Source organism: Phyllobates terribilis, unplaced genomic scaffold, assembly GCF_046119375.1.
Source record: "Phyllobates terribilis strain yellow unplaced genomic scaffold, ASM4611937v1 Scaffold_238__1_contigs__length_3037890, whole genome shotgun sequence".
Lineage (NCBI taxonomy): Eukaryota > Metazoa > Chordata > Amphibia > Anura > Dendrobatidae > Phyllobates > Phyllobates terribilis.
In genome coordinates this window covers 159,724-185,481 of record NW_027362998.1, presented here as the reverse complement: position 1 = coordinate 185,481, position 25,758 = coordinate 159,724, and the positions used below count along the sequence as shown (strand labels likewise).

At 48.4% G+C, this 25,758-nt stretch overlaps 1 protein-coding gene across 1 annotated transcript in view; it reads left to right on the top strand.

The window, feature by feature from the left end:
- The window catches only part of LOC141217346 (uncharacterized), a 71,430-nt gene that overhangs the window by 15,531 nt on the left and 30,141 nt on the right, over positions 1 to 25,758 (top strand). Inside the window, exon 5 of the mRNA XM_073665773.1 lies at positions 6,192 to 6,250. Coding sequence (XP_073521874.1) covers positions 6,192 to 6,250 — 59 coding nt within the window. The remainder of the gene's footprint in view (positions 1 to 6,191; positions 6,251 to 25,758) is intronic.

Sequence of the window (25,758 nt, the reverse complement as noted above, 5' to 3'; positions counted from 1 at the left end):
TTCAGTCTCATTTGCTGCTCCTTTCACAGCCATCTTTAACTGCTCCTGCATTTTTTTTAGGACACTCCATTATGCTGAAGAGCGATTGCACCCGGTCATCCAACCACTTCTCCATTCTGTCTGGGGATACTGCTCCATTCATAGCCAATCACGGTATGCTGTTCACACTAGACACTTCACACCGTTCTCCCCGGAAAATTTTAGTGGCCCCACCAAGCCACAGCAAACCAGATTTGAGTACGACGACAATTTTCGTAACCCCGCCGAGTTACAGCCAGATGCTTTAATCTTCATGACCCCGCTGAGCCACAGCAAACCAGATTTGAGTGCGACGACAATTTTCGTAATCCCGCCGAGTTAGAGCCAGATGCTTTAATCTTCGTGACCCCACCGAGCCACAGAAAACCTGGTTTGAGTGTGACGACAATTTTCGTAACCCCGCCGAGTTAAAGCCAGATGCTTTAATCTTCATGAACCCGCCGAGCCACAGCAAGATGCTTGCATCCACATTCGTCGTCCTGTGCCGTTACCCCTAGCAACCAGGCTGCAGTTGCCCACATTCTCCAACCACATGTAAGGTAGCGCTATTCATCACGCTGAGGGGCACTCGCTTCACTGGGTGAATTAAAGCACACATGCAACGTTTTCCGGTAATATGTAGTCCAGCAGTTTATTACACATCATAAACCGCTTATAACATAGTCCATCTCAGTGGCTCGCAGGAATGTTACACATGTATCCTAGAGCCTTTTCAGTGGCAGCTATGCCCGCTTGGCTTCAAATACAGACTTCAGCAAGGTACAGCATCAATATTCACTTAAAGCGCCGATTTACCTTTGCCGAGTCTCAGCTCAGTTCTGCCACAGCTGTGGCTTTAAGGCTTCCCAGACGTAGTCCCCAAGCCACGTGCCTTGCAAGGCTACTGGTATCTCAGACACAGGGATCCAGGCTAGTGGAGTCCCAGACACAGGGACTAGGCTTCTTGACTTCCAAGGCTACTGGTATCCCAGACACAGGAATCCAGCCTCTGCCTTCCATGCCTCTCTCACTGTTTCAAAACCACCAGGATTTATATATCCTTCTGTGCACACAGGACCTGTGATAATGTCACAGTCATGTGATCAGTCATCTGAGGGGGGGGGTACATGGTCATCCAGAACACATTTTAGCAATGCAGCAAGCTGCTGCATTACAGCTATTAGAGTCCTATTTAATATTTTGTGTGACTTCCATGAGCTTGAAGGACTGCATCCATGCGGTTCAACAATGATTCATACAATTTATTAATGAAGTCATCAGAAATAGCAGAGAATGAAGTCTTACATGCCTCCCAGAGTTCATCTAGATTCTTTGGTTTTGTCTTTCAAGCTTCCTCTTTCATCCTACCCCAAACATGCTCAACGATGTTCATGTCTGGTGACTGGGCTGGCCAGTCCTTGAGCACCTTGATCTTTTTTGCCTGGAGGAACTTTGTTGTAGAGATGAATGTATGAGATGGAGCACCATCCTGCTGCAGAATTTGACCCCTTTTATGATTTGGAATTTAAGAGGTAGCTAATACTTCTTGATATTTTAGGCTATTGATATTGCCTTCCACCTTGCAAATGTTTCGCACACCCCCATACTAAATGTAACCCCAGACCATGATCTTTCCACCACCAAATGTAACTGTTTTCTGGGTGTATTTTGGATCCATATGGGCTCCAGTAGGTCTCCTGCAGTATTTGCGGCGGCTGTGGTGTAATTCTACTGAAGATTCATCAGAGAAATCCACCTTCTGCCACTTTTCCAGCGTCCATCTGTTTAGCAGGCTATGGGACTTTGCAAATGCCACATGGTTTTTATTTGCCTTTTGTTTAGTGCTGGCTTCTGGGCACTAATTCGACCATGGAGACCATTTCGAGACAAAATCCTACAAACTGTTCTAGTTGACACAGGGACTTGAGGTGACCAGGCCTGTTGGAGCTCTGCTGCAGTGGAAGAGGGGCTTGCTTTGGATTTTCTAACCAACAAACGTTCCTCCTGAGCAGTTGTCTTGCGGGGTCTGCCGGACCTGGGCTTGTCAAACACATCTCCAGTCTCTTCAAATCTTTTTTAATTCTTTGTACTTGACGCTGAGACTCATTAAAGGTGCCAGCCACCTCTGCAGTGGATCTGGTCTTCAGCCTCTTGATAATCAAGGCTTTGGTCGCAGGGTGGATTTTTGGCATATTGTCAGAGCTCAAGTTGCAGTTCAAGTGAAGGTCTGGGGTGCTGGGTTTCTCTTTATACACACCCACTAATTAACCGATCATTTACTGAGCACTGGTGAGGATGTAAACTAGGATTTGCCCAGAGAACTATAACTCCCAGCATGTCCTTCAGCTCTTTTGCCCTGCTGGGACTTATAGTTCACCACACATTTATCATGTGGTTGCTCTGAGGTGAACTATATATCATGCTGGGAGTTAAGAGCTGAAGGATGTGCTGGGAGTTATAGTTCACCACAGTATTTAATGACATGTGCTTTTTCACTTTATACTTTACTTCTACCTTATAATGCTTGCCTGGATAGGCAGGGAGCGGGGTCACACTGGCTGGCTGGGGGCTGCAGAGGGGGCTGCGGAGGTGGCTGGGGCTGTGGAGGGGGCTGTGGGGGGGCTGTGGCTGCGGAGTAGGCTGCTGAGGGGGCTGTGGCTGCAGTAACATCACTGCAGTGCGACATCTGGACGGGACACCGCCCACCTCCTGATGTCTAACGCGGCCCCAGCTGCCACAGCCCCCTCCACTGCCACAACTCCAGCCGCCACCCACAGAACAAAAAACGGTACATTCGGACCATAAGACGCACCCCTCTTTTCCCCCAAAATGTTTGGGGAAAAAAGTGTGTCTTATGGTCCGAAACATACGGTACATTCTCCCCCATGCAAACACATGATAAATTAACATTTATTAAGGATACTTATTTGTTTTCCAGAAATGTAACATTTAAATATATGTATCAACAACCTTCGGTTTTGCATGATCTGCCGCCTGACGAACGACAAGTCTTCCGTGATCTTTTGGATCTATTGAGAGAAAGTGAAGAACCACTGGGTAGGAGAAAATTTAATTCACGTCTCCCTTCCAGAGTGACACCCTCATTAGGCACATTACCAGCTATCCAAACATTCTTCAGATCTGTGACCCTTGATGTTGATAGGCTTGACTCGGTTAAGAATATGGACAATAATTTATCGTTAACAAAAACAAGCTATTGCCACCCTTAAGTAGAATCCCTTGTTCGTCATCAATGAGGCGGACAAGTTTGGCAATATAGTTCTGTGGCCTGTTGAACAATACCTTATTGAGGCCAAGAGACAGCTGAGTAATAGGGATTTTAACACAGTCCTTCCTCCGGATCCCACAAAAATATTTAAAAAGAAATTGGATTCCCTTTTGGAAGGGGCCTTCAGGCGGAGAGTTATAGATAAGGGTGAACGTGATTTTTTAATCACCCCAAAACCAGTTACTCCAACTTTTTACCTTCTGCCAAAGGTCCATAAATCTTTGTCAGTGCCCCCTGGGAGACCTATTGTGTTGGGCATTGGAGGTTTGAGTGAGAGACCTTGTGAATATGTTGACTTTTATTTACAGCCACATGTACTGGAACTCCAGTCCTATATTCGAGACATCATGCACCTGTTGAGTGGTTTGGAGGGGCTCCCTGTCCCAATTGGCACCCTCTTGGTGTCCTTGGAGTCCCTCTACACCAATATACCACACAGGTTTACAGCGGCTGATTCATTCTTGCATGAGTTGGAGTCGGCTGACTTGGTCCATTGGTCCTTTCTCTTGGAGCTTCTGTCCTACATTTTGAGACAGAATTATTTCATATTTGATTTTACTTACTACAGGCAGGTCTCTGGCACTGCGATGGGTGCACATTGCGCCCCCTCCAATGCCAACCTTTTCCTTGGTTGGTGGGAGGGGGCTCACGTGTACCCGTTGGAGTTATACCAGAAGTATGTTGTCAAATGGCATAGGTACACTGACGACATTTTGTTTTTCTGAACGGGTCCAAAAGAATTGTGTCTTGAGTTTATTTCCGCCTTGCACGTATTGTGATTCAATGTACATCTTACCCATCAAATTTCATCCAGTTTGGTTACTTTTTTGGACGTACAACTTACATTGGAGAATCAGAGTATTCGTACGAATATATACCATAAGACTACTTCGACTAACAATTTACTACACTACAGTAGTTTTCATCCATTACATCAAAAAAAGGGTATTCCCTTCAGTCAATGCATTAGGACAAAACGGAACTGTAGTAACACTGTTGATTTTGCTTCACAAGCTGACGACTTGACCTTGCGCCTGAGAGCTAGAGGATACCTGAAAAAGGTCCTCACCGGCACATTGAAGAGGGTCAGAGAACTTGATAGGATTGATCTTTTACAACCTAAACCCAAGAGGGAGGACACTTCTGTAGCATCGGCGTCTCTGCCTACTGCCGGGCAGAGATGCCGTTCCCCTCACCACCGCGGTCCAGGTCCGGCGTCCTCCCGCTCCCCTTCTGCTGTGGCGCGCACTGTGTGCAGCTTCCCGGGTTCTCTGCTTAGGGCGTGCGTGCTCCCTCCCTCTATAGAGTCTTATAGAGTCGCCGGCCAATGGCCGGAGGACTGCCCCTATATAAGGCACCGCCTCCAAAATGAAGGTGCCTGTGCAAGGTTGTTGTTCTGTGTGCTAACACTTGCTTCAGCCCTCAGGTCCCGCTGCCTGTCAGTCCTGCTCCTCAGTCTGTCTACAGTCCAGGCGGCCAGTCTGTCTATAGTTCTGCCCACCAGCCTGGTTACCTGGAAGCACCTGTCTGTTACTTGTAGTGCCTGCCAGCCTGCTTACCTGGAAGCACCTGTCTGTTAACTGTAGTGCCCGCCAGCCTACCTACCTGGAGCACCTGCCAGTTACCTGTCTTGCTCGCCAGTCAGCCTACCTGGAGCACCTACCGGTTACCTGTCGTGCCCGCCAGCTTGCCTACCCGAAGCACCCGGCTGGCTATCTGACGAACTAGCCTGCTTATCTACCCAGACCACCCGTCAGCCTGCCTGCCGTGCCCATCCGCTGTACTGGTCAGTTCCTGACATCAGACCCGTGGGAGTCACCTGCTCTCACACTAGGTCGGTCCCAGAGTGGCACCTGGTCCCCCTGCTCGGTCCCTACCTGGTTCACGGAGTCGATTGAGCCGCCGTGCAAAATTGGTCAGGCTGAGTAGGCACTTAGTCACGCCCCTCTGGTCCCTCCTTGCACCGAAGCACAAAGGTTCCACCACCGGACAATTGAAGCAGAAACCATCCAAAACCTGACAAATTCAATGGACGAGAGAGTTCAGAAGCTCCTTTCGAACAAGGGGTCCTATGTGCAAATGTAACATCACCTAGAATAAAGTTTTGAGTTGAAAACTGTTTGATTTCAGTTTGTAATAACCTGCTAATGATTATAATTTCAAAAATTACAATTTTTTTGTTCTTTATTAAAAAGAAAAGGTTGAAAACTCTGCTGTGCATAATAATTTGGAACATGCATTTTGAGTGCAGTTTGAGTTTTTTATTTTTTTAAAATATTCTGTTATCATAGGCAGTTTGTACAGAAACCTTTCAATTGTACTCTAATAGTTATTTGACTGGAAAATTACAATGACTGCAATTCATATAGGTAATTTGGGAAAATCTGAGAAAATATTATTTGCATAATAATTTGGAACACAGTGTAGAATGGTAGTGACCATGTGTATCTATATATTTTTGGGGGTTACATATAATTTTCTTTATTTTTGAATTAACATCAGTACTGATGTTTTGGTTAGGATGTCCAATTGACATCCGACTCCAAAATTATTGGAATGTTATGTATACATGTTTGTTTGTTTATTTTATTTATTGCTATTCTTTATACTGTATATATATTCCTGGTTTGGCCACGTGTGACCCTCAGGGTGGGCTTATTATACTCTGTACCTAGATCTCTCCACAGCTCCTTTCTGCCCCCACTGTACAAAGCAACAACAAAGATTACTAGGAGGCAGAAATCCTCCATCTATTACCCCAAACTGCAGCCTCATCCCCCCCGTCCTGTCTGACTGTGATGTATAAGTGTAACGCTGCTGTCACTCCTGCATCCACTGAGGCCCCTGATCATGTGACCCCTGACTCCTCCCCTCCTGTGACCTCATCACAGCTCCTGTGTGCACAGAGCAGCCATATATGTGGTGGCGGCTCTGCAGGTGGAGGTATGTGGAGACCCCATTACTGGGCGCAGGGGGCATTAACCCCTTCAGCACGGAGACTCTTTTGGGGTCTTGTGTTGCCCCTTTATAAGAATCATAAGGTTTTTGTTCTGTTTCCTGTAATAGATACATACGACCCAACTATGGAGACAGGAAGGGAGGAAACGTATTGTTCTCATAGTACAGGACCCCTTTACTGCCCCACAGTGTAATGCCCCCATTATGCCCCTTATACAGGATGTATGATGCCCCCCACACAGTGTAATGCCCTCATTATGCCCCTTATGCAGGATGTATGATGCCCCCCACAGTGTAATGCCCCCATTATGCCCCTTATGTCGTATGTATGATGCCCCCCACACAGTGTAATGCCCCCATTATGCCCCTTATGCAGGATGTATGATGCCCCCACACAGTGTAATGCCCCCATTATGCCCCTTATGTCGTATGTATGATGCCCCCACACAGTGTAATGCCCCCATTATGCCCCTTATGCAGGATGTATGATGCCCCCATACAGTGTAATGCCCCCATTATGCCCCTTATACAGTATGTATGATGCCCCCCACACAGTGTAATGCCCTCATTATGCCCCTTATGCAGGATGTATGATGCCCCCATTATGCCCCTTATACAGTATGTATGATGCCCCCACACAGTGTAATGCCCCCATTATGCCCCTTATGCAGGATGTATGATGCCCCCACACAGTGTAATGCCCCCATTATGCCCCTTATGCAGGATGTATGATGCCCCCATTATGCCCCTTATACAGTATGTATGATGCCCCCACACAGTGTAATGCCCCCATTATGCCCCTTATGCAGGATGTATGATGCCCCCACACAGTGTAATGCCCCCATTATGCCCCTTATGCAGGATGTATGATGCCCCACACAGTGTAGTGCCCCCATTATGCCCCTTATGCAGGATGTATGATGCACCCACAGTGTAATGCCCCCATTATGCCCCGTATGCAGGATGTATGATGCCCCCACACAGTGTAATGCCCCCATTATGCCCCTTATGCAGTATGTATGATGGCCCCACACAGTGTAATGCCCCCATTATGCCCCTTATGCAGGATGTATGATGCCCCACACAGTGTAATGCCCCCATTATGCCCCTTATGCAGGATGTATGATGCCGCCACACAGTGTAATGCTCCCATTATGCCCCTTATGCAGGATGTATGATGCCCCACACAGTGTAATGCCCCCATTATGCCCCTTATGCAGTATGTATGATGCCCCCACACAGTGTAATGCCCCCATTATGCCCCTTATGCAGTATGTATGATGCCCCCCCACAGTGTAATGCCCCCATTATGCCCCTTATGCAGGATGTATGATGCCCCATACAGTGTAATGCCCCCATTATGCCCCTTATGCAGGATGTATGATGCCCCCCACACAGTGTAATGCCCCCATTATGCCCCTTATGCAGGATGTATGATGCCCCACACAGTGTAATGCCCCCATTATTCCCCTTATGTAGGATGAATGATGCCCCCCCACAGTGTAATGCCCCCATTATGCCCCTTATGCAGGATGTATGATGCACCCACACAGTGTAATGCCTCCATTATGCCCCTTATGCAGGATGAATGATGCCCTCACACAGTGTAATGCCCCCATTATGCCCCTTATGCAGGATGTATGATGCCCCCCACACAGTGTAATGCCCCCATTATTCCCCTTATGCAGAATGAATGATGCCCCCCCACAGTGTAATGCCCCCATTATGCCCCTTATGCAGGATGTATGATGCACCCACACAGTGTAATGCCTCCATTATGCCCCTTATGCAGGATGAATGATGCCCCCACACAGTGTAATGCCCCCATTATGCCCCTTATGCAGGATGTATGATGCACCCACACAGTGTAATGCCTCCATTATGCCCCTTATGCAGGATGAATGATGCCCCCCCACAGTGTAATGCCCCCATTATGCCCCTTATGCAGGATGTATGATGCCCCCACACAGTGTAATGCCCCCATTATGCCCCTTATGCAGTATGTATGATGCCCCCACACAGTGTAATGCCCCCATTATGCCCCTTATGCAGGATGTATGATGCACCCACACAGTGTAATGCCTCCATTATGCCCCTTATGCAGGATGAATGATGCCCTCACACAGTGTAATGCCCCCATTATGCCCCTTATGCAGGATGTATGATGCCCCCCACACAGTGTAATGCCCCCATTATTCCCCTTATGCAGAATGAATGATGCCCCCCCACAGTGTAATGCCCCCATTATGCCCCTTATGCAGGATGTATGATGCACCCACACAGTGTAATGCCTCCATTATGCCCCTTATGCAGGATGAATGATGCCCCCACACAGTGTAATGCCCCCATTATGCCCCTTATGCAGGATGTATGATGCACCCACACAGTGTAATGCCTCCATTATGCCCCTTATGCAGGATGAATGATGCCCCCCCACAGTGTAATGCCCCCATTATGCCCCTTATGCAGGATGTATGATGCCCCCACACAGTGTAATGTCCCCATTATGCCCCTTATGCAGTATGTATGATGCCCCCACACAGTGTAATGCCCCCATTATGCCCCTTATGCAGTATGTATGATGCCCCCACACAGTGTAATGCCCCATTATGCCCCTTATGCAGTATGTATGATGCCCCCACACAGTGTAATGCCCCCATTATGCCCCTTATGCAGTATGTATGATGCCCCCACACAGTGTAATGCCCCCATTATGCCCCTTATGCAGGATGTATGATGCCCCCACACAGTGTAATGCCTCCATTATGCCCCTTATGCAGGATGTATGATGCCCCCACACAGTGTAATGCCCCCATTATGCCCCTTATGCAGTATGTATGATGCCCCCACACAGTGTAATGCCCCCATTATGCCCCTTATGCAGTATGTATGATGCCCCCCACAGTGTAATGCCCCCATTATGCCCCTTATGCAGGATGTATGATGCCCCCACACAGTGTAATGCCCCCATTATGCCCCTTATGCAGTATGTATGATGCCCCCACACAGTGTAATGCCCCCATTATGCCCCTTATGCAGGATGTATGATGCCCCCACACAGTGTAATGCCTCCATTATGCCCCTTATGCAGGATGTATGATGCCCCCACACAGTGTAATGCCCCCATTATGCCCTTATGCAGGATGTATGATGCCCCCACACAGTGTAATGCCCCCATTATGCCCCTTATGCAGTATGTATGATGCCCCCCACAGTGTAATGCCCCCATTATGCCCCTTATGCAGGATGTATGATGCCCCCACACAGTGTAATGCCCCCATTATGCCCCTTATGCAGTATGTATGATGCCCACACACAGTGTAATGCCCCCATTATGCCCCTTATGCAGGATGTATGATGCCCCCACACAGTGTAATGCCTCCATTATGCCCCTTATGCAGGATGTATGATGCCCCCACACAGTGTAATGCCTCCATTATGCCCCTTATGCAGTATGTATGATGCACCCACACAGTGTAATGCCCCCATTATGCCCCTTATACAGGATGTATGATGCCGCCACACAGTGTAATGCCCCCATTATGCCCCTTATGCAGGATGTATGATGCCCCCACACAGTGTAATGCCCCCATTATGCCCTTTACGTAACACTTGCAGAGGCATATCTAGGTGTTTAGCTCCGGGGGGCACAGTATCTTAGTGGGCCCTTACTGGTAACCCTGATTCCAGCTATGCTGGCGCAGCCTTAGGCCACAGCCCCACTATCAGTATTCGGTCAGTATTTTTTCTCAGGAGTGGGAGCTCCCACTCCTGAGAAAAAATACTGACCGAATACTGATAGTGGGGCCGTGGCCTATTAGTGGGTATAGGAGAACCTCAGCTGATGACCGCGCTGTAACTAAAAGAAAAATCTCCACAAAACCCAACACTATTCCCGCCATATCTAGTGGTAGATCCCAGTACTGCAGGACACACAGAAGGCACAGTACAGTTACAGATAATCACAGCTGACTTTCTTTCTGATGGGAGTCGTTCACTTTTTCATCTTTCTCAGAGAGACATTGCGATTTCTCCCGCCAGGACTCGTCTGCGGAGATTACAGCAGAGACACATCTGACTCCTCACCCCCCGTCCCCATCTATTCCTAACCTGCACAATCTCCGCATCCTGACGATACCCCAATGCTGAGCCGCGGCTGCCGTATGTGTCCTTATTACTGCTGTGGTATAAAAGCAGAGATCCTCTCACTGCCCCACATACTAATGCCACCACTGTGCCCCTTATATAGTAAAATGTCTCTTTGTTCCTTCACAGTAGCCTCCACACTCTTTAATGATTCCTACAGTAGCTCCCACACTGCATAAAGCCCCCCACAGTAACTCCCACACTGTGTATAGGACCCCATACTGTATGATGGTCCCCCAGTAACCTTCAAACTGTATAATGGCCCTCGCATTTGCTCCAACACTGTATTATGGCCCCCTCAATGGATCTGATGCTGTATAATGGCCCCCACATTAGCTGTCATGCTGTATAATGGCCCCCGCATTGGCGCCCCTTCATTAGCTCCCACACTGTCTAATGGCACCCACATTGGCTCCCCCGCTGTATAATGGCCCCCACATTAGCGCTCATGCTGTATAATGGCCCCCACATTAGCTCTCATGCTGTATAATGGCCCCACATTAGCTCTCATGCTGTATAATGGCCCCCACATTAGCTCTCATGCTGTATAATGGCCCCCACATTAGCTCTCATGCTGTATAATGGCCCCCACATTAGCTCTCATGCTGTATAATGGCCCCCACATTAGCTCTCATGCTGTATAATGGCCCCCACATTAGCTCTCATGCTGTATAATGGCCCCCACATTAGCTCTCATGCTGTATAATGGCCCCCACATTAGCTCCCACGCTGTATAATGGCCCCCGCATTGGCTCCCACGCTGTATAATGGCCCCCGCATTGGCGCCCACGCTGTATAATGGCCCCCGCATTAGCTCCCACGCTGTATAATGGCCCTCACATTACCGCTCATGCTGTATAATGGCCCCCACATTAGCTCCCACGCTGTATAATGGCCCCCATATTAGCGCTCATGCTGTATAATGGCCCCCACATTAGCTCTCATGCTGTATAATGGCCCCCGCATTGGCTCCCACGCTGTATAATGGCCCCCGCATTGGCTCCCACGCTGTATAATGGCCCCCGCATTGGCTCCCACGCTGTATAATGGCCCCCGCATTAGCGCTCATGCTGTATAATGGCCCCACATTAGCTCTCATGTTGTATAATGGCCCCCACATTGGCTCCCACGCTGTATAATGGCCCCCACATTAGCTCTCATGCTGTATAATGGCCCCCACATTAGCTCTCATGCTGTATAATGGCCCCCACATTAGCTCTCATGCTGTATAATGGCCCCCACATTAGCTCCCACGCTGTATAATGGCCCCCACATTAGCTCCCACGCTGTATAATGGCCCCCGCATTGGCTCCCACGCTGTATAATGGCCCCCGCATTGGCGCCCACGCTGTATAATGGCCCCCGCATTAGCTCCCACGCTGTATAATGGCCCTCACATTAGCGCTCATGCTGTATAATGGCCCCCACATTAGCTCCCACACTGTATAATGGCCCCCATATTAGTGCTCATGCTGTATAATGGCCCCCACATTAGCTCTCATGCTGTATAATGGCCCCCGCATTGGCTCCTACTCTGTATAATGGCACCCGCATTGGCTCCCACGCTGTATAATGGCCCCCACATTAGCGCTCATGCTGTATAATGGCCCCCGCATTTGCTCCCACGCTGTATAATGGCCCCGGCATTGGCTCCCACGCTGTATAATGGCCCCGGCATTGGCTCCCACGCTGTATAATGGCCCCGGCATTGGCTCCCACGCTGTATAATGGCCCCCGCATTAGCTCCCACACTGTATAATGGCCCCCCACATTATGGTCTCTGTCTGTCCCGTTCTGTGGGCTGCTACTTACACAGCCCTGATATATGACAAAGAGCTAAATAGAAGATAATAGAAACAGCTAGTAGGTGCGCCCCTTGGAACGTCTTCTCTGCTTTTGCCTTCTCTCCTTTTGGGGTCTTGTCTATACTGAGTGTATGTTCAGGGGCCTGCACCTATATTTGATTATCTATATGCACATACTCTGGCTGTTTCTATTTAGCTCTTTATCATATACAGGTGCATCTCACTAAATTAGAATATCATCAAAAAGTTAATTTATTTCAGTTCTTCAATACAAAAAGTGAAACTCTTATATTATATAGAGTCATTACACACAGAGGGATCTATTATATAGAGTCATTACACGCAGAGGGATCTATTATATAGAGTCATTACACGCAGAGGGATCTATTATATAGAGTCATTACACGCAGAGGGATCTATTATATAGAGTCATTACACGCAGAGGGATCTATTATATAGAGTCATTACACGCAGAGGGATCTATTATATAGAGTCATTACACGCAGAGGGATCTATTATATAGAGTCATTACACGCAGAGGGATCTATTATATAGAGTCATTACACGCAGAGGGATCTATTATATAGAGTCATTACACGCAGAGGGATCTATTATATAGAGTCATTACACGCAGAGGGATCTATTATATAGAGTCATTACACGCAGAGGGATCTATTATATAGAGTCATTACACGCAGAGGGATCTATTATATAGAGTCATTACACACAGAGGGATCTATTTCAAGTGTTTATTTCTGTTAATGTTGATGATTATGGCTTACAGCCAATGAAAACACAAAAGTCATTATCTCAGTAAATGAAAATAATTAACAAAAAACACCTGCAAAGGCTTGCAAAGCATTTAAAAAGGTCCCTTAGTCTGTTTCAGTAGGATCCACAATCATGGGGAAGACTGCTGACTTGACAGATGTCCAGAAGGCAGTCATTGACACACTCCGGAAGGTCCCAAAGTTTCAATTTTCCTTTGGAAATCAAGGTCCCAGAGTCTGGAGGAAGAGTGAAGAGGCCACAATCTAAGCTGCTGGAGGTCTAGTGTGAAGTTTCCACAATCAGTGATGGCTTGGAGAGCCATGTCATCTGCTGGTGTAGGTCCACTGTGTTTTATCAAGACCAAAGTCAGCGCAGCCGTCTACCAGGACATTTTACAGCACTTCATGCTTCCCTCTGCCGACAAGCTTTATGGAGATGGAAATTTCACTCTCCAGCAGGACTTGGCTCCTGTCCACATGGCCAAAAGTACCAATACCTGGTTTACAAACAACAGTATCACTGTGCTTGATTGGCAGCAAACTCGCCTGACCATAACCCCATAGGGAATCTATGGAGTACTGTGTCAAGAGGAAGATGAGAGACACCAGACCCAACAATGCAGAGGAGCTGAAGGCTGCTATCAAAGCCACCTGGGCTTCCATAATACCTCAGCAGTGCCACAGGCTGATCGCCTCCATGCCACACCGCATTGATGCAGAAATTGATGCAAAAGGAGCCCGACCAAGTATTGAGTGCATTTACTGAGCAGACATTTCCGATTTTAAAATAATTTTTCAAGCTGTTGTTATAAAGTATTCTAATTTACTGAGATAATGACTTTTGTGTTTTCATTGGCTGTAAGCCATAATCACCAACATGAACAGAAAGAAATACTTGAAATAGATCACTCTGTGTAATGACTGTATATAATAGATCCCTCTGTGTGTAATGACTCTATATAATAGATCCCTCTGCGTGTAATGACTCTATATAATAGATCCCTCTGTGTGTAATGCAGGGCTCGACAAACCCAGGCGCCTGGTCGCCAGTGGCGCCTAGAAAATGTTGTCTGGCGCCTAGCCCACACACCCGCCCGCCCACTCACTGTCGGGGCCGGGCTCACACACCCACCCGCCCACTCACTGTCGGGGCCCTGGCCGCTTCCTCGGCACCTGTTCAGGGACGCAGGCGCTGCTTGATTGCCGGCACTCCCCCAGACATGGCCGCGCGCTGTCCGGCTGTGTCTGCTAGTAATGACACGGCAGGGTCGACGGCACTGCACCTTTAATTGTGCTTGTGTGTCGCTCCTGCCGCGTCATTACTAGCAGACACAGCCGCACAGCGCGCGGCCATGTCTGGGGGGAGTGCCGGCAATCAAACACCGTCGGAGCGGAGGTCCTGCACAGATGGGCGGGAGGGGCCCGGACCCGACCGCAAGTGGGCCCCTCTGATGTTCCAGGGCCATGAAGTCTGTGACACGCCGGGGGCCCTGCACTGCCCCATACCCGAGGAGCTGCTGGACAGGACACTGGACCGGGGACAGGTGAGTGAGGCTTCCCCAATCCCCATATTAAAAATATTAGTAATGGGTCTGTGTGAGTTCATGTATGTGAATGTCAGTGTATATGACTGTGTATATATATTTGTCTGTTTTATCTATGTGTATGTCTGCGTATGTGAAGGATGAGGGGGCAGGCTGGTCCATGTGTAATAAATAAATAAATAAATATATATATATATATATATATATATATATATATTTATATTTATTTCTCCGCCGTATCTGTGCATCATGAATCGTGTATGTGTTAAAAGGGCCCACTGAGACTCTTTCGCCCGGGGCCCAGAAAAACCTGGAGCCGGCCCTGGGGGGAAGGATCGCTGTGGCCGGGGGGCCGCTACCTGTGTAAGTACATACAAAGGCCGTGCTCCCCGGGGAGACGCCGTGTGTGAGGGGGTCTATATGTACAGTTTGTCAACAAAAAAAATTCTGGCTCCTAAATTTTTTGGCTGGCTCCTAGATTCTGAACAACTTTGTCGACCCCTGGTGTAATGACTCTATATAATAGATCCCTCTGCGTGTAATGACTCTATATAATAGATCGCTCTGCGTGTAATGACTCTATATAATAGATCCCTCTGTGTAATGACTCTATATAATAGATCCCTCTGTGTGTAATGACTCTATATAATAGATCCCTCTGTGTAATGACTCTATATAATAGATCCCTCTGTGTGTAATGACTCTATATAATAGATCCCTCTATGTGTAATGTGTAACGGGTCTGGGAGGCGGAACCTCTGGGCTACTATACAAGGGGGCGGTCCTTGTAAGGGAGCGGGTGGCGACCAGGCAGGCAGTCACAGCAGGTGACCGGGACAGTCTCTGGGTGTACGGGCAGGAGGTCACGGCAAGTGATCGGGGCAGTCTCTGGAAGAACGGGCTGGAGGTCACGGCAAGTGACCGGGGCAGTCTCTAGGTAAAGGGTAGGTACAACCTGTGATGGCTGAACCTCCAGGTAGGCTAGCAAGGCAGATGGAAGATGTGTGCTCCCAGGTGAGCAAGCGAGAGTCTCTGGAATAGCAGGTGGTCACAGCACGTGACGGCGGAGCCTCCAGGTAGGCAAGCAGGCAGGTAGCGGAGAAGCGCTCCCAGGTGAGCGGGCAAGAGTCTCTGGAATAGCTGGTGGTCACAGCACGTGACAGCGGAGCCTCCGGGCAGGCAAGCAGGCAGGTAGCGGAGAAGCGCTCCCAGGTGAGCGGGCAAGAGTCTGGAATAGCTGGTGGTCACAGCACGTGACAGCGGAGCCTCCGGGCAGGCAAGCAGGCAGGTAACGGAGAAGCGCTCCCAGGTGAGCGGGCAAGAGTCTGGAATAGCTGGTGGTCACAGCACGTGACAGCGGAGCCTCCGGGCAGGCAAGCAGGCAGGTAACGGAGAAGCGCTCCCAGGTGAGCGGGCAAGCTGGTCCATAGACAGACTGACCGGAGTTGTAAGGCAGACCGTCGGACCTCAGGCAGGCAGGTAACAGGAAAACAGGCAGGATTAGGACAGCAAGCTGGCAGGAATCTGGCAGGTAACTGGCAACGGGACCTGAGGGCTGAAGCAGAGTAGAACGGTGCAACAACATTGCTCGGGCACCTCCATTTTGGAGGAGGTGCCTTATATATGGTAAAGTCCTCCAGCCATTGGCCGGGGACTCCTTAGGACGGCGCGCGCGGCCCCTTTAAGAGGGAGGGAGAGCGCGCGCGCCCTAAGCACAGTGGCCGGGAAGGAGCGCGCGCTGCCAGCAGAGCGGGAGAGGGACGCCGGGCACGGAGCAGAGCGGTGAGGGGAACAGCGTCCCTGCCTAGCAGAGGGCAGGGACGCCGGCACTACAGTACCCCCCCCCTTTAGGCCCCCCCTTTTTTAGGCCAGATAGAAATTTAGCTAGGATGAGAGGGGCATGGATGTTCTCCCGGGGCTCCCACGTTCTCTCCTCAGGACCAAACCCCTTCCAATCTACCAGAAAAAAGGTCTTTCCTCTTACCCTTTTGGTGGCAAGAATGTTCTCTACCTCAAACTCGTCCTCAGCAGAAACCGGAGCAGGAGGCGTACCTGTAGACTTGGAAAAAGAGTTAAGCACCACGGGTTTGAGGAGAGATACATGGAAGGAGTTAGGGATCCGTAAGTTGGCCGGGAGTTTCAATTTATAGGCCACCGGGTTGATCTGACTGATGACCTCCAGAGGACCGATGAACCGAGGCCCTAACTTGTAAGAAGGTATCTTGAGTCGAACATATTTAGATGAGAGCCAGACTTTATCTCCTGGACGAAATTGTGGAGGATCCAGGCGTTTTTTGTCAGCGTGTCTTTTCATACGCTCGGATGACAGAAGGAGTGCGGACCGGGTACTCTCCCATATGGAGGAAAATTTGCTAACGAGAGATTCCGCAGCCGGGTTGTCCACAGAGGTGGAGACAGGAAAAGGAATCCGAGGATGCTGACCAAAGACTACAAAAAACGGGGATTTGGAGGAGGATTCGCTCTCGTGATTATTATAAGAGAACTCGGCCCATGGTAGGAGATCCACCCAGTCAGAATGGTGGGCATTAACGAAGTGCCGGAGGTAACTGGTCAGGTTCTGATTGATCCGCTCCACTTGACCATTGGACTGTGGGTGGTAAGCGGAAGAGAAGTCCAGGGTGACGTCTAGTAGTTTACAAGTGGCTCTCCAGAAACGTGAGGTGAACTGTACCCCACGATCCGACACGATGTGGAGGGGCAGGCCATGAAGACGGAAGATGTGGCGGATAAAGTCTTTAGCCAGCTCGGGTGCAGACGGAAGGCCTGGCAGGGGAATAAAGTGAGCCATCTTGGAAAAGCGGTCAGCGACCACCCAAATGACCGTACAACCGGCAGAGACGGGGAGATCAGTTATAAAGTCCATCGCTATATGCTGCCAGGGGGCAGCAGGTACAGGAAGCGGAAGGAGGCGTCCGGCTGGCAGATGTCTCGGGACTTTGTTGCGGGCGCAGGACACACAGGCAGAAACAAAGTCTATTATGTCCTTGTGCAGGGTAGGCCACCAATAGTGCCGGGCAATAAGCTGGAGGGTCTTTTTCTGACCGGCGTGGCCAGCTAGTTTAGACGAATGGCCCCAGTGTAGGATCTTCTCCCGATCAGGTACTGAAACAAACGTCTTACCGGGAGGGAGACGATTTAGACTCACGGGAGCCACCTGCATTACTCTGGCGGGATCGATGATATGTTTAGGTTCTTCCTCGAGATCGGACACCAGAAAGGATCGGGACAAGGCGTCTGCTTTGACGTTTTTGTCAGCCGGGCGAAAATGAAGAACAAAATCAAAGCGAGCAAAAAACAAGGACCACCGGGCTTGGCGCGGGTTCAGTCTCTGGGCATGCTGGAGGTAAGCCAAGTTCTTGTGGTCAGTGTAAATTATTACCGGATGAAGAGCCCCCTCGAGTAGGTAACGCCACTCCTCCAACGCCAGCTTGATGGCCAATAACTCTCGGTCTCCTATGTAATAGTTGCGCTCAGAAGAGGAGAAGAGTTTGGAGAAGAAGCCACAAGTTACCATTCTCCCGGAAGATGATTTTTGAGTAAGTACCGCTCCGGCTCCAGAGGAGGAGGCGTCAACTTCCAGGAAGAACTGCTTGTTGCCGTCCGGGCGATGCAGCACCGGGGCGGAAGAGAAGGCCTGTTTTAGGGAAAGAAAGGCCTCCTCTGCTTCGGGCGGCCACCCTTTGGGATTAGTACCCTTACGGGTGAGCGCGGAAATTGGGGCAGTCCGGGAAGAGAAGTGCGGTATGAAGAGGCGGTAATAGTTGGCGAAGCCCAGGAACCGTTGAATAGCCTTCAACCCCTCTGGTCGGGGCCATTTCTCGATGGCAGACAGTTTCTCAGGATCCATTTGTAGGCCGGTCTGAGAGATAATGTAGCCCAGAAACGGAAGCGAGGTCTGCTCAAAGAGGCACTTCTCAAATTTAGCGTAGAGATGGTTCTGCCTGAGCCTGAGCAGGACCTGACGAACGTCCCTCCGGTGAGTCTGGAGATCCGGAGAGAAGACCAAGATGTCGTCCAGGTACACCACTACGCAGGAGTAGAGAAGGTCCCGGAAGATGTCATTGACCAACTCTTGAAAGACGGCAGGAGCGTTACAGAGGCCAAAGGGCATTACCAGATATTCATAGTGGCCGTCCCGGGTGTTGAATGCCGTCTTCCATTCATCCCCCTGACGGATACGAACCAGGTTGTACGCCCCACGGAGGTCCAGTTTGGTGAAGATTCTAGCCCCCCTCAGACGATCAAATAACTCCGCAATGAGCGGAAGGGGGTACTTATTCTTCACCGTGATCTGGTTAAGGCCTCTATAGTCTATACAGGGACGGAGAGAGCCGTCCTTCTTTTTGACGAAAAAGAAGCCTGCTCCCGCCGGGGAGGTAGATTTCCGGATGAATCCCCTGGCCAGATTCTCCTCAATATATTCGGACATCGACCGGGTCTCAGCAGCGGATAATGGATAAATACGCCCACGGGGAGGAGAAGTACCAGGTAACAGGTCGATAGGGCAGTCGTATGGTCTATGAGGGGGTAGTGTCTCTGCCTCCTTTTTATTAAAGACATCAGCATAAGTCCAATAAGGAATCGGAAGTCCAGGTAGATTAGCTGGGGTAGGAGAAGGACGGACGGGATGGACGGGAACCAGACAGGTCTTATGGCAGCCCTGTCCCCAGCGAAGGACTAATCCGGTCTGCCAGTCAAGCACGGGTGCATGTCTCTGGAGCCAAGGTAGGCCTAGCAAGAGGGCGTGAGAGAGTCCAGGCAGAACATGGAAGGAGATACTTTCAGAATGCAGCATTCCCACCTGCAGAGTAATGGATTCGGTGATGAGTTGGATGGGGCGTGGTAAGAGCCCCCCATCCACGGCAGCAACAGACAAGGGTACAGCCAGAGGTTTGGTGGGGATGCGGTATTTCTCTACCAGGGACTGTGAAATAAGATTCCCGGCTGCTCCAGAGTCCAGTTGAGCTAGTTCGAAATAACGGTTCTCCCCGTAGACTATTGAAACTGACAACAGCAGGGATGGAGAGGATTTATTCTTGTCTAGGTGGACCTCTCTGAGCGAACCTAGACACAGGCGTTTCCCGACCTCTCCGGGCAGGCACGGATCCGGTGCTCCTTACTGCCACAGTAGAAGCAGGTCCCCTCGGCACGGCGTAAGTCCTGACGGGTCTTGACCATCTTGGTCTGGTCGACCTGCATAGGCTCAGGAGGGTGTACCTGGTTAGAGACAGAAGGAGTGACGGGTTTCTGAAAAGTAGGAGCTAGACGTGGTAACCTCCTCTCACGGGTGACCTCTCTGGCACGCTCCTGGAACCGTAGGTCAATCCGGGTGGCAAGAGTTATTAAGTCATCGAGAGTGGTAGGAATGTCCCGACCGGCAAGTTCATCTTTAATACGGCCGGACAGACCCACCCAGAAGACGGAAACCAGAGCGTCGTTATCCCAGGCCAGCTCCGAGGCAAGGGTACGGAACCGTATGGCATATTGGCCCACGGTGAGACTTTGCTGACGGAGGCGTAGCAATGATGATGCGGATGAGGTCTTCCGTCCGGGTTCGTCGAAGACTTTCCGGAAAGCCGTGAGAAAAGCAGGCAAGTTGGACACCAGGGGGTCTCCTCTCTCCCATAGAGGATTTAGCCAGGCCAGGGCCTCCCCGGTGAGATGGGACATGATGAATGCAATTTTGGCTCGGTCGGAGTTAAACTGGTGGGACAATAGTTCAAAGTGCAGGGTGCACTGATTTATGAAGCCCCGAGCCTGGGCGGAGTCGCCTCCGAAGCGAAGAGGTGCAGAAAGCCGAGGTCCGGGGTAGGAAATCATGGTGTTAGTGGACAGCGGAGCTGCCGGATTGCGAGACATGGCACTGGCGGAGGTTGTTGGTGGAGCAGTCAGAGTGTCCAGGCGAGTATTGACATTCCGCAGGTGACCCAGGATGGACTCCTGTTGGGACCTTTGACGGGACAGTTCATGACACAGGTCCGAGAGCGAGGGAGCTTGGGTGCCACCGGGTTCCATGGCCCGAGCAAACTGTAACGGGTCTGGGAGGCGGAACCTCTGGGCTACTATACAAGGGGGCGGTCCTTGTAAGGGAGCGGGTGGCGACCAGGCAGGCAGTCACAGCAGGTGACCGGGACAGTCTCTGGGTGTACGGGCAGGAGGTCACGGCAAGTGATCGGGGCAGTCTCTGGAAGAACGGGCTGGAGGTCACGGCAAGTGACCGGGGCAGTCTCTAGGTAAAGGGTAGGTACGACCTGTGATGGCTGAACCTCCAGGTAGGCTAGCAAGGCAGATGGAAGATGTGTGCTCCCAGGTGAGCAAGCGAGAGTCTCTGGAATAGCAGGTGGTCACAGCACGTGACGGCGGAGCCTCCAGGTAGGCAAGCAGGCAGGTAGCGGAGAAGCGCTCCCAGGTGAGCGGGCAAGAGTCTCTGGAATAGCTGGTGGTCACAGCACGTGACAGCGGAGCCTCCGGGCAGGCAAGCAGGCAGGTAGCGGAGAAGCGCTCCCAGGTGAGCGGGCAAGAGTCTGGAATAGCTGGTGGTCACAGCACGTGACAGCGGAGCCTCCGGGCAGGCAAGCAGGCAGGTAACGGAGAAGCGCTCCCAGGTGAGCGGGCAAGAGTCTGGAATAGCTGGTGGTCACAGCACGTGACAGCGGAGCCTCCGGGCAGGCAAGCAGGCAGGTAACGGAGAAGCGCTCCCAGGTGAGCGGGCAAGCTGGTCCATAGACAGACTGACCGGAGTTGTAAGGCAGACCGTCGGACCTCAGGCAGGTAACAGGAAAACAGGCAGGATTAGGACAGCAAGCTGGCAGGAATCTGGCAGGTAACTGGCAACGGGACCTGAGGGCTGAAGCAGAGTAGAACGGTGCAACAACATTGCTCGGGCATCTCCATTTTGGAGGAGGTGCCTTATATATGGTAAAGTCCTCCGGCCATTGGCCGGGGACTCCTTAGGACGGCGCGCGCGGCCCCTTTAAGAGGGAGGGAGAGTGCGCGCGCGCGCCCTAAGCACAGTGGCCGGGAAGGAGCGCGCGCTGCCAGCAGAGCGGGAGAGGGACGCCGGGCACGGAGCAGAGCGGTGAGGGGAACAGCGTCCCTGCCTAGCAGAGGGCAGGGACGCCGGCACTACATAATGACTCTATATAATAGATCCCTCTGTGTAATGACTCTATATAATAGATCCCTCTGTGTGTAATGACTCTATATAATAGATCCCTCTGTGTGTAATGACTCTATATAATAGATCCCTCTGTGTGTAATGACTCTATATAATAGATCCCTCTGTGTCTAATGACTCTATATAATAGATCCCTCTGTGTCTAATGACTCTATATAATAGATCCCTCTGTGTCTAATGACTCTATATAATAGATCCCTCTGTGTCTAATGACTCTATATAATAGATCCATTTGTGTCTAATGACTCTATATAATAGATCCCTCTGTGTCTAATGACTCTATAATAGATCCCTCTGTGTCTAATGACTCTATATAATAGATCCCTCTGTGTCTAATGACTCTATATAATAGATCCCTCTGTGTCTAATGACTCTATATAATAGATCCCTCTGTGTCTAATGACTCTATATAATAGATCCCTCTGTGTCTAATGACTCTATATAATAGATCCCTCTGTGTCTAATGACTCTATATAATAGATCCCTCTGTGTCTAATGACTCTATATAATAGATCCCTCTGTGTCTAATGACTCTATATAATAGATCCCTCTGTGTCTAATGACTCTATATAATAGATCCCTCTGTGTCTAATGACTCTATATAATAGATCCCTCTGTGTCTAATGACTCTATATAATAGATCCCTCTGCGTCTAATGACTCTATATAATAGATCCCTCTGCGTGTAATTACTCTATATAATAGATCCCTCTGTGTGTAATGACTCGAATAGATCCCTCTGTGTGTAATGACTCTATATAATAGATCCCTCTGCTTGTAATGACTCTATATAATAGATCCCTCTGCTTGTAATGACTCTATATAATAGATCCCTCTGCGTGTAATGACTATATAATAGATCCCTCTGCGTGTAATGACTCTATATAATAGATCCCTCTGCGTGTAATGACTCTATATAATAGATCCCTCTGCGTGTAATGACTCTATATAATAGATCCCTCTGCGTGTAATGACTCTATATAATAGATCCCTCTGCGTGTAATGACTCTATATAATAGATCCCTCTGCGTGTAATGACTCTATATAATAGATCCCTCTGCGTGTAATGACTCTATATAATAGATCCCTCTGTGTGTAATGACTCTATATAATAGATCCCTCTGTGTGTAATGACTCTATATAATAGATCCCTCTGTGTGTAATGACTCTATATAATAGATCCCTCTGTGTGTAATGACTATATAATAGATCCCTCTGTGTGTAATGACTCTATATAATGGATCCCTCTGTGTGTAATGACTCTATATAATAGATCCCTCTGTGTGTAACGACTCTATATAATAGATCCCTCTGCGTGTAACGACTCTATATAATAGATCCCTCTGCGTGTAATGACTCTATAATAGATCCCTCTGCGTGTAACGACTCTATATAATAGATCCCTCTGCGTGTAACGACTCTATATAATAGATCCCTCTGCGTGTAACGACTCTATATAATAGATCCCTCTGCTTGTAACGACTCTATATAATAGATCCCTCTGCTTGTAACGACTCTATATAATAGATCCCTCTGCTTGTAACGACTCTATATAATAGATCCCTCTGTGTCTAATGACTCTATATCATAGATCCCTCTGTGTCTAATGACTATATAATAGATCCCTCTGTGTCTAATGACTATATAATAGATCCCTCTGCGTCTAATGACTCTATATAATAGATCCCTCTGCGTCTAATGACTCTATATAATAGATCCCTCTGTGTCTAATGACTCTATATAATAGATCCCTCTGCGTCTATTGACTCTATATAATAGATCCCTCTGCGTCTAATGACTCTATATAATAGATCCCTCTGCGTCTAATGACTCTATATAATAGATCCCTCTGCGTCTAATGACTCTATATAATAGATCCCTCTGCGTCTAATGACTCTATATAATAGATCCCTCTGCGTCTAATGACTCTATATAATAGATCCCTCTGCGTCTAATGACTCTATATAATAGATCCCTCTGCGTCTAATGACTCTATATAATAGATCCCTCTGCGTCTAATGACTCTATATAATAGATCCCTCTGCGTCTAATGACTCTATATAATAGATCCCTCTGCGTCTAATGACTCTATATAATAGATCCCTCTGCGTCTAATGACTCTATATAATAGATCCCTCTGCGTCTAATGACTCTATATAATAGATCCCTCTGCGTCTAATGACTCTATATAATAGATCCCTCTGCGTCTAATGACTCTATATAATAGATCCCTCTGCGTCTAATGACTCTATATAATAGATCCCTCTGCGTCTAATGACTCTATATAATAGATCCCTCTGCGTCTAATGACTCTATATAATAGATCCCTCTGCGTCTAATGACTCTATATAATAGATCCCTCTGCGTCTAATGACTCTATATAATAGATCCCTCTGCGTCTAATGACTCTATATAATAGATCCCTCTGCGTCTAATGACTCTATATAATAGATCCCTCTGCGTCTAATGACTCTATATAATAGATCCCTCTGCGTGTAATGACTCTATATAATAGATCCCTCTGCGTGTAATGACTCTATATAATAGATCCCTCTGCGTGTAATGACTCTATATAATAGATCCCTCTGCGTGTAATGACTCTATATAATAGATCCCTCTGCGTGTAATGACTCTGTATAATAGATCCCTCTGCGTGTAATGACTCTGTATAATAGATCCCTCTGCGTGTAATGACTCTATATAATAGATCCCTCTGCGTGTAATGGCTCTATATAATAGATCCCTCTGCTTGTAATGGCTCTATATAATAGATCCCTCTGCGTGTAATGGCTCTATATAATAGATCCCTCTGCGTGTAATGACTGTATATAATAGATCCCTCTGCGTGTAATGACTCTATATAATAGATCCCTCTGCGTCTAATGACTCTATATAATAGATCCCTCTGCGTCTAATGACTCTATATAATAGATCCCTCTGCGTCTAATGACTCTATATAATAGATCCCTCTGCGTCTTATGACTCTATGTAATAGATCCCTCTGCGTCTAATGACTCTATGTAATAGATCCCTCTGCGTGTAATGACTCTATATAATAGATCCCTCTGCGTGTAATGACTCTATATAATAGATCCCTCTGCGTCTAATGACTCTATATAATAGATCCCTCTGCGTCTAATGACTCTATATAATAGACCCCTCTGCGTGTAATGACTCTATATAATAGACCCCTCTGCGTGTAATGACTCTATATAATAGATCCCTCTGCGTGTAATGACTCTATATAATAGAACCCTCTGTGTGTAATGACTCTATATAATAGATCCCTCTGTGTGTAATGACTCTATATAATAGATCCCTCTGTGTGTAATGACTCTATATAATAGATCCCTCTGTGTGTAATGACTCTATATAATAGATCCCTCTGTGTGTAATGACTCTATATAATATAGGAGTTTCACTTTTTGCACTGAAGAGCTGAAATAAATTAACTTTTTGATGATATTCTAATTTAGTGAGATGCACCTGTTTGTATACTGGGTGTGCCCCCTTTTTCCTACCTGTGTTGTCTTATTATTATCCTATGTTATTTTTTGTTCTACTTGTTATATATTCTAAATAAATCAGATGTTTTTAATATATTTTGGCTTGCATTTTTTAAATTTGGGTTGTTGTTGATATGATGAATATGAGCCTTACGATTGCGATTATAGGTATTTAATTTACAGTATTTATCTTTTTTACATCTACTTGTTACATCTTCTCATTCAGGTCCCTACAATATCGGATCCTCTCAGTGAAGATCTTCTATATAAGGCTGAGTTCACACGATGCGTATTTCATGCGTTTCCGCGGCGTTTTTGCCGTTGCGTAAACGCCGCGTAAACGCATGAAAAACGCATGGTAGAAGGGAAGCAATGTTCCCCAATGGAAATCCGCATGTGCTGTGCCCATGATGCGGATTTTTCCGCAGCGTTAAAGCTGCGGTCAAAAATCCGCAGCATGTCAATTAATTTTGCGGAAACGCGGCGATTTCGCCGCCATTGACTTGCATTAGAACGCGCCAATTC